Source organism: Dictyostelium purpureum (genome assembly GCF_000190715.1).
Source record: "Dictyostelium purpureum unplaced genomic scaffold DICPUscaffold_257, whole genome shotgun sequence".
NCBI lineage: Eukaryota > Evosea > Eumycetozoa > Dictyosteliales > Dictyosteliaceae > Dictyostelium > Dictyostelium purpureum.
Genome location: NW_003519593.1, coordinates 37,868 through 47,142, shown reverse-complemented (window position 1 = coordinate 47,142; position 9,275 = coordinate 37,868). Strand labels below are relative to the sequence as shown.

Genomic DNA, 9,275 nt, shown 5'->3' with positions numbered 1-9,275 from the left:
TTTCCTTTATATAAAAAATAATTTAATGATTTCAAAATAAAATTTAAATTAAATTAAATTTAAAAAAAAAAAATTATAAAAAAAATTTATAAAAATTTAATATAAAAAAAAAAAACACACACAAAAAACACCACTCCCACACTTAAGCCACACACACACACTCTCTCTCACTCACTAATAAATTATTCATTAACTCTCTTATGTGTGCTGTGTGTGATTTAAAAATAGATTATGTTCATATAATTATATTATAAAGTAAACATTAACACTTTTATTTATTTTTTTTTTTTTTTTTTTCATTTTTTCAAAAATTTTTTTGTTTTTTTTTTTTTAATTTTTAAAAATGAAATTGTAAATGTGAAATTTTTTCATTTCTCAATTATTATAACCTTTAAAAAATTTCTTTTAATTGGGGGTGTGTTGTTCTTTTTCCCTCAAACAATAGGCTAATAATAAAATAAAATAAAAATAAAAATAACCCCATCTATCATAAGTTTTAATTTTAAATTAAAAATTATTCAACATATCAATCAATCAACACTTTTTACATACATATATATATAGAAACGTAAACAGCTCACATAAAAAATGCTTATCACTAGAAAAGATTTGGTTCCAATTTTATCAGCCATTATTATAGGAGGTGTTTCAGGTTATTATATATTTGCTCCAGGGTAACTATCAACATTAAATTTTATATTTTATTATAAACATTTTTTAATTAAAAAATGATTAAATTATATTAATACAATATTTTACAATTATAGACTTAAACAAATTGGTGATGAACAAAGAAGAGAGCTTGCTTTTAAGCAGCAACAACAACAACCAAATTCAGATAAAACCAAATAAAACATAAACATAAATAAATACATTTTATATAATTAAAAAACAATTTAGATTTTATAAGTATAATTTTTTTTTTAAAAGAAATATATGTATATAAATGTTTATTTTTTAAATTAATCAGCAAAGTATTTTATAAGATCCCCTTGTGAGATGACAGCAGATGGTCTACCCTCTGAATCTACCTTGTAGAGTCTATGGACTTTAGACATGAAGAACTTTGTAATAACCTCTTCAATAGTTGTGGAATCATTAACACATAGAACTTGGTTACCAAACTATAATAATAAAATTAGTAAAAGTGTAAATAAATAAATAAAAAAATAAATAAAATAGTTTAATATTTACAATTGAAATATTTGGATTCTTTGGTCTCAATTCTAAAAAGCTTTCGATTGGTAAAAACATTCTGCTAAACATTCTTCCATCATAACCTACTAATTTCATATCTGATACACTTATATTACCAACTAAAATACCAATTTGATTTACGACTGGTAAAGCACTAACGCCATTTTCATGCATTAACTTGAAGGCATCAATGACTAATCTATCATTTCTGATGGTTACAACACTTTTAGATCCAAAATCTTCGAGGGTGCCAATTGCTTTTTCAATATTACCAAGTCCGTCAATATGATTTTGCAAATATTCGACAATTCTTGATTGTGTTAAAATTGAAATTAAACCTCCATCTGAATCGATAATTGGAACCCTATGAACATTCCATTTTGACATTAAATCGATTGCAATCTTTAATGGAGCACTTGATTCAACTGGGCAATATGCATTTCTACCTGATAAATCTGTATGGATAATAATAAAATTAATAAAGGTTTTAAATATAAAAAAAAATAAAAATAAAAATTAAAACATACCACAAATATCACCAATTTTAAATTTTTGGAAAATTTCTTTAGATTCAAAAACAAAATTTATATCTAATTCAGATAACTCTTTTTGTGATAAATGGTTAACACAAAAAGTAACAATATCTACCATATCTATAAATTTATCAAATCTTCTAGATTGAACATCATAAACTGGTAATGATAAAACTTTTTTTTTTATCATTAACTGGAGAAGGTTGATATAAAAATTAGTAAAAATTAGTTTTAAAATTAAAAAATATAGGGTATAATTACTTCGAAAGCATCTTTGACTGGGTAATCTGAATGAACTGTAAAAATTTCGAAACTATCATTTGGGAATAAGGATCCAACAGATACTTGATAAAGCTTTTGCATTTTTTTTTATTGATTTTAAATTGATTTTAAATTATCTGTATTTTGAAATAGAAAAAAATAAATAAATAAACTAATATAATAAAAAATAATAAGTAAGAAAATTAATGTTTAAAAAAAAATAAATCTTCTATTTTTAAAAATAAAAATTAAAAAAATTAAGAATTCCTTAAATGGAAATTTATAAAAACTAAAATTTTTTATTTTTTAAACAAATAATTTTTTATTTTTTAATACTTACACAATTAATTTTTGCTATGAGAATATTATTAATTTTTACAAAACTGCGTTTTTATTGTATTAATTTCAAAATTTATATTTTTTTTTTTTTTTTTTTAGAAAAAAGTTATTATTATTTTTTTGTTTAATTTTATTATTATTAATTTTCGGCCTGGTTATATAAGAGATTTTTATTTTTAATGAAATTTCAGATAGTATTTTATGTTTTGATTGATTTTCAAGTAAAAAAATTTTTAAAAAAAAAAAAAAAACCAAATTGTGAAAGGGTTTTTTTGTTGGTGTTCATAAAAACAAGAAAAAAAAACAAAAATTATTAATTAATTTTTTTTTTAATAAAGATTTAGGGGATTTTCCACAAAAATGATTAATTTGAGATAAATAAGATTGTTATAATTATTTTTTTTGTAAATAGTAATATTTTATAAATAATTAAAAAAATTCAAATAATCAAAAAAATAAAAAATAATTTTAAAATTTTTTTTAATTTTAATTTTTTTTTATTTTTTCGTTATTATTTAAATAATTATTTTATTCAGAAATGTTTAGGTTTTGCAGCATACTATTAAAGACACCTAAAAGAATTCCAAACACTCAATTAAGAAACAATACAAAGACAATCAAAAATTTTATAAAAGAAAGAGAATTCAAATTAAACATAAAAGAAACTATAAAGAAAAATACAACACAAAAATTAAAAGATGTTGAAAGAATTGAAATACTTAGAAATATTGACTTGAAGCAATGGACAGATCTAAAATTGGAACAGAAAGTGTACGATTTTCAAATACTGTTAAATGCATTCCCGCACAATTACAGGTCGCATGTTTTTTATAATTATTGGTTATACAAGTTATCTTCAAATGACTCTCAAATCAATTATGAGACTACATGGAGATTGGTGGAACATATGGTCGAAAATAATATAGAACTTTACAATAAATCAATTTCAAAGTTCATTTTTTCAGTTTTTAAAAGCTCAACACCACTGTCACCTGAAAGAATCCAAATACTTCATGATTTAGAACTCGAAGGTGAATTTTATAAAACTATATTAAAAACAAAGCTCAAGTTTTTCCCAACCAATGATTTCACACAATATAAAGACAATAATCAAACAAGAAGCAGTGTATTAAGAGGTTTACAAAAGTTAAAAAAACAAAATCTATTCATTCATTCAAAAGAAATTATAAAACTATATGTTCAACTGGCCAAAATAGCATACCCAATAGAAGGAGATATCAAACCAAAGGTTTTAGTTGAAAATTTTACAATGTGGAAGGTGGTTTTATTTAAACTAAGATCACAGCTCCCATATTTCATCAATGTAGCAGCATTAGAATTAGGTAAACAAAAAAGAAAAAATGCAAGAGATCTATTTAAAGAGTTTTTAAAGGAAAACGAATTAATTATTTTAGAGAATCATCTATCAACAGTTTTAGAAATTATACAATTACTCACACCAATCGAAAAAGCTGAAATCCTTCAAAAGTATAAATTAAGACCAACATCTCAGTTTTCACCAGAACTCGTAGATATAATAAAAAAAATAAAAGAAGAAATACCCGAACCATCCAAATATACAAAACTAGACGAAATAATATCAAGAGAAAATAAATTACACAACCAAGAGTATCAAGAAGTTTTAAAATTAATAGAAGAATATTACTTGAGAAAATAAATTAACTACTACTATAGTAGTTTTTGATATTTTATATAAAATACCTTTAAATTTTATATTTTATATTTATAATTTTATTTTTTTATTTTTTATTTTTTTTGTATTTTTTATTGTTTTGTTGATTCATAAAGTTTTAAAATTTTCTTTTCTAAACTTGTGATTGAAGATGGGTTGTTTATAGTACATTCTGAATAACCTAATAAATTTTTGTTTCTTAATAAATTATCAATTTCTGATTTTTCAACCAAACTAATTGTTGAAGGAGCTGATTTGGATGATTCATCTGGAGTTGATGATGATTTGTCATCAGATGCTGCTGAAACTGTGTTTGTATTTGAATCTCTTTTATCTGATTGGAGACCTAATAAATAAATTGGAGTAGTTGCAAATTGTTTTTGAACTTGTTCTATTTTAGTTTGAACTTGGTTGAACGAGTTTGAATCGGCAACATTAAAAGTTGCAATAAATAATGAGTTGAATGGAATACTGTGGAGTGTATCTAAACGGTAATCGTTAAAGTAAAGTTTGGTTTCTTCTTTGAGGGTTTTAAGAATTAAAGTTTTGAGGAATGATTTGAAACCAATATGACGTTCACCAATTACTAAACCTAGTGTTGGAACTTTGTATGATGATTTTTTACCATTTGGTTTATAACGACTACCAAACATTGGTTTTGTGAATGACTCATTCATTGGTAAATCATCGTCCAAGAAATTGCACCATGCTTCATTTTTATCATAATTAGCATTTAATACACCATAATGTTTTGGCATTTTAACTGGAGCTGCTGTTGGTTTTTTTGGTGCTTCAGTGGTGGTAGTAGTGGTATTTTCATCAGTAGTGTTGGTTACAGATGATGATGCTTCGTCAGTTGTAGTATTTGGTGTGGCAATATCGTCTGGGTTTGCTTCAACAACATCGAAATTTGGTTTATCTAAATCATTGAAAATAGCATCTAAATCTTTATCACCACCTCTTTCTTTGGCTTCTTTTTTATATTGTTCATATTTTGCTGATGAAGCTTCTCTGAAACAAATGGCTAAAAACATTTCTGTAATTAATTCGAAACGTGAGAATAAAATACATAAACCGTTGGTTCTTTCACTTATAGTTTGATAGAAATAACGATACTTTTCGTGGATGGCTACAATTCCATAAATTTTAATACCTAAAGCTTCGAGATCGTCACATTCTCTGACCCAATTGATGTGGTGATTGGTGTAGTATGGTGGATGTGGTGGACTATCACCAATCATAACAAAAGCTTTACTTGTATGAGATGACCATGATAAGAACTTGGCTTTATGAAGAGCATATTCGTAGCATTCTGGCTCATCACCACCATTAGTTGATTTAACTCCATTAATAAAAGAGACAATCTTATTTACATCAGTGGTAAGATCCAAAGTATAGAGTGGTTTTTCTTCACAAAAATCACCCATAGCCATAATACCAATACGGATCAATGGAATTTCTTTCATCAAATGGGTGATGGTCTCTAAGAGTTTCTTTCTTACTTCGACGATAACAGCATTCATACTGGTGGTAGTATCAAAACAAAAAACAATCTCTACATCGTTTGAAATAGAATTGCCAACAAAATGTGATAAAATATCTTCTTTGTCAATGATTGGAATTAAATTTTGATTTTCTGGTGTTGATTCATCTATTGTGCCAGTACTTGATCCTTTTTTTTCTAAAATTAATGTTTCCATTCTCTTTACAGTATTTTGAACTAAATCACTATCTAATAAAGTTTTACCACTTTGTGATAATACTAATGGTAATTTATAAATATCTGGTTCATTTTTTGATAATACTGAACAAATATGGCTATAATAATATAAAATTAAAAAAAAATTAATTTTTTTTCTTTAAAAATATTTAAATTTTGATTTAATCATTTTTTTATTAAATTTATACTATACCTTTTTAATTCTAAAACTTTTAAATCTTTTTTATTTGGAATTGTAACTTTTAAAACAACAGTATTATATTCGACATCAAAAGTTAATTCTTTAATAGTTTGCATATGGATTGTACCTTCTTTTTTAATACCATGTGATTGAATTGTAGCATTTGGATCCATTGGTTCACCAGCAAATACCAAATTGAATTGGAAATCGCTCATTGATGTTCTTTCGCATACTTTTCCTATTAATACAGTGACCTTATCAGCTGGATTAACATCCAATGAAAAGGTTACTGTTGAAGTTTTAACCAAAATAATCATTTTTTATATATATAAAATATTAAAAACTACAAAATAAAAAAATTTAAAAATAAAAAAAAAAAAATAATTTTGATTTTTTCCAATATCAAACTCTAAAAAAAATATAAAAAAAAAAAAATATTTATTAAAAAAATTTTAAAATAAAAAAATTCAAATAATTATTTTTTTTGAAATCTAAATAAAACCGACCATTAATTATTATAATTAATTCAAAATTTTTTTTATTGATGGTCTTATCTTAAAATTTGATTAACAATGAAAATTATAATATCTATATTTTAATATTATTTTTATGATAAAATTATATTATTTATTATAACCATAAAAATTTTTATTTATTTAAAAAAAAATTGTGGGGTATTTCTTTCTTGGTGTTGGATCGATTATATTATTAACATGAATATTTATTTTATGATTAATCAATTAAGATCATCATTATTACTATTACTGTTATTATTATTATTATTATTATTATTATTATTATTATTATTATTATTATTATTATTATTATTATTATTATTATTATTATTATTATTATTATTATCTGGTTCAAAGAAATCTTCTTCATCTTCGCTTCCAAAGTCAAAAGAAAGTTCGTCAATAAAATCTCCTTCCTTACTTTTACTTGTTTCTTTTAATATTTCTAAATTTAATCTTGTATTTGAATATGATTGATTATTACTATTATTTTTATCGATATCATTTATATTATTGTTATTGTTATTAGTACTATTATTTAAATTTGTGCTATTATAATCTAAATTTGGTATAGTATTTTTTTTAGCTTTAAAAGGTTGATGAATTGTATTATAAAAATTTTGAGCTTTAACTGGACCAAAGCCTGGGCATTTTAATAAAGTTTCTTTTGAGCATGTAAAAACAGCTTTCATATTTTTAAAATTATTAATTAATGTATTTGCATCGGTTTTATTTACTGATTTGATTGATGTTAGAACTTGTTCTTTTTTTGTCTTACCACCTAGCTCTACTGGTTGAGGACGTGTCTTTATAAAGTCGACTGATTTGGCTGATGATGAAAAGCTTTTATAAGACTCTATATATTTTCCTGCTTCGAGAAAACTCCAACAAACAATTAGAGTTAAATTTGATTTAATTGCTGAAATGTTAAGTTCTTCTAATAGAGCCACACAATCATCAACATCAACCAAAACCAATAATACTCTTAATTCAAATGATTGGGGTGTGCCTTTAATACGATCTTCTACATAGTTTGGTTTTAATCGATAAACTTTAAGAGATAAAAAAAATACACAACTATTTGATGTGATGACATAATCTGGGATTTGGTTTTTTTGATACTCTACAACTATATTATTTGAAAAATTTCTAATTAATGGATTTCCTCTTTGAAATTCATTTACAAAAATCATTTTATTATTATAGTTTGGTGATGAGGTTGTTGTCGTTGTCGTACTTGTGTTTGGTCTTTGGGGTAGTGATGGTTTTAATGTGGGTGCCAATGGTTTGATTGGTGCTGATGGCTTGATTGGCGCTGATGGTTTCATTGGTGATGATGGCTTGATTGGAATTAATGGTTTAAGTGATGGTGGTGGAGATTTTGAAAGTGGTGATTGTGAGTTATTTACATTTGTAGTTGAAGATGATGAGGATCTAATAAAGTATGAGATTGAAGAGGATTTTAATGTAACACTAGTATTATCATGATCTATGTGATGGTCATTATTAAAATTCTCTGAACCTTTTTTGAAAGAAGAGGAATAGCTATTTACAGTGGTGGAGCTGGTGGTTTGGGGCTGGATTTGAGGCGCTAGTATAGGTGGTGTATCGTCTACATTTTTAAGAACTGCATTTACTGATTGAATTGTGTTTGCACCTTTGTTAAGCAGATTAATCTGCGGAATACCAAACCTTTTTTTTGCAGGTTTGTCTGAAGGTTTTGGGGGTGTAACGCTATCGTCCTTATCATTATTATTATTACTATTATTATTGTTATTATTAGTTATATCTGCATTTACATCATCATTCATTTTAATTTTAAAAAAAAAATAAAAAAAAGTTTTTTTTTTTTTTAATTTTTTTAATTTTTTTAATTTTTTTTTTTTTCATTTTTTTCATTTTTTTTTAAAATTTAATAAAAAAAATTTTAAAATTAGTTTTATTTTAATTTTATTGTAATTTGTGTATATATTATATAAAAATAACTAAATTATCGATTGGAATTATTTTGGTCATCTTCCATTGTTAATTATTATAAAATTTTCTTTTTTTTATTTCAACTAAATATATATAAATAGAATTATAATTAAAATAAAATGAATTTTTGTAGCGAATGGTAAATAAATTATTTCGATATGTTTATTTTCATTGTGGATCATTATTATACAGTATTAGTGTGTTATGATATTAACCAAAATAAATCTATTTTGAAATAAATATTATAATATTTTATACATTACATATATAGTAATAATATGTTATATCCTAAAGCTGATAGAGCTAACAGAACATTACTTTTAGCTTGTAGAATTTGCGATCATAAAGAAGAGGCTACAAATAATTGTGTATACAGAAATGAAATTAAACATTCAGTAATGTTAGTATTTTAAATCAAATTATATCCATCTACACATACATTTATCAAAACAGCAAGCACAAACAAGCAAAAGCAGTATATCTAATATTGTTATTATTATTATTATTATTATTATAGGGAAAAAACACATATTTCACAAGATATTGCTGCAGATCCAACATTACCTCGTACCAGAGCCGCCAAATGTCCTCAATGTGGTGGTAGAGAGGCAGCTTTCTTCCAATCTATGACTGTCGAAAATGGTATGACTCTATTTTATGTATGTTGTGCTTGTTCCGAAAAATGGGTTCATAAATAATCACTCAATTATAAACAGAAAAAAAAAACAAAAAAACAGCAAATACACCACAATCACAATCACTCCCTTTTTTCAAAAATATACATTATATAAATTTAAACAATGCGAATTCACTTTTTTTTTTTTTTAAAAAAAAAAGAAAAAACAAACAAACAAACAAT

The 9,275-nt window shown here is 24.1% G+C and overlaps 6 protein-coding genes across 6 annotated transcripts; 3 read left to right on the top strand and 3 right to left on the bottom strand.

Annotated features, from left to right (window-relative positions):
• Positions 1 to 588: 588 nt before the first annotated feature.
• Positions 589 to 852, top strand: DICPUDRAFT_38500 (uncharacterized protein; the record flags this gene model as incomplete). The annotated part of the gene is made up of 2 exons (XM_003291064.1): positions 589 to 674; positions 768 to 852. 2 exons carry the CDS (start codon positions 589 to 591, stop codon positions 850 to 852), a joined length of 171 nt encoding a protein of 56 aa, XP_003291112.1.
• A 419-nt stretch (positions 853 to 1,271) lies between these two features.
• Positions 1,272 to 2,098, bottom strand: DICPUDRAFT_92611 (uncharacterized protein; the record flags this gene model as incomplete). The annotated part of the gene is made up of 3 exons (XM_003291054.1): positions 1,992 to 2,098; positions 1,725 to 1,923; positions 1,272 to 1,652 (listed from the first exon to the last, which is right to left on the bottom strand). Coding segments are annotated over exons 1-3 (681 nt in total), but the record flags the coding sequence as incomplete, so codon positions are not given.
• Positions 2,099 to 2,868: 770 nt separating this feature from the next.
• DICPUDRAFT_81797 (uncharacterized protein) lies at positions 2,869 to 4,008 on the top strand (the record flags this gene model as incomplete). Its single annotated transcript, XM_003291063.1, has 1 exon — positions 2,869 to 4,008. The coding sequence occupies one exon, from the start codon at positions 2,869 to 2,871 to the stop codon at positions 4,006 to 4,008; it is 1,140 nt and encodes a 379-aa protein (XP_003291111.1).
• Positions 4,009 to 4,115: 107 nt separating this feature from the next.
• DICPUDRAFT_81796 (uncharacterized protein) lies at positions 4,116 to 6,241 on the bottom strand (the record flags this gene model as incomplete). Its single annotated transcript, XM_003291053.1, has 2 exons — positions 4,116 to 5,841; positions 5,937 to 6,241. The coding sequence occupies 2 exons, from the start codon at positions 6,239 to 6,241 to the stop codon at positions 4,116 to 4,118; spliced, it is 2,031 nt and encodes a 676-aa protein (XP_003291101.1).
• A 779-nt stretch (positions 6,242 to 7,020) lies between these two features.
• Positions 7,021 to 7,650, bottom strand: DICPUDRAFT_20909 (uncharacterized protein; the record flags this gene model as incomplete). The annotated part of the gene is made up of 1 exon (XM_003291052.1): positions 7,021 to 7,650. A coding segment is annotated over one exon (630 nt), but the record flags the coding sequence as incomplete, so codon positions are not given.
• An 885-nt stretch (positions 7,651 to 8,535) lies between these two features.
• DICPUDRAFT_81794 (RNA polymerase II core subunit) lies at positions 8,536 to 9,114 on the top strand (the record flags this gene model as incomplete). Its single annotated transcript, XM_003291062.1, has 3 exons — positions 8,536 to 8,555; positions 8,688 to 8,816; positions 8,934 to 9,114. 3 exons carry the CDS (start codon positions 8,536 to 8,538, stop codon positions 9,112 to 9,114), a joined length of 330 nt encoding a protein of 109 aa, XP_003291110.1.
• Positions 9,115 to 9,275: the final 161 nt, after the last annotated feature.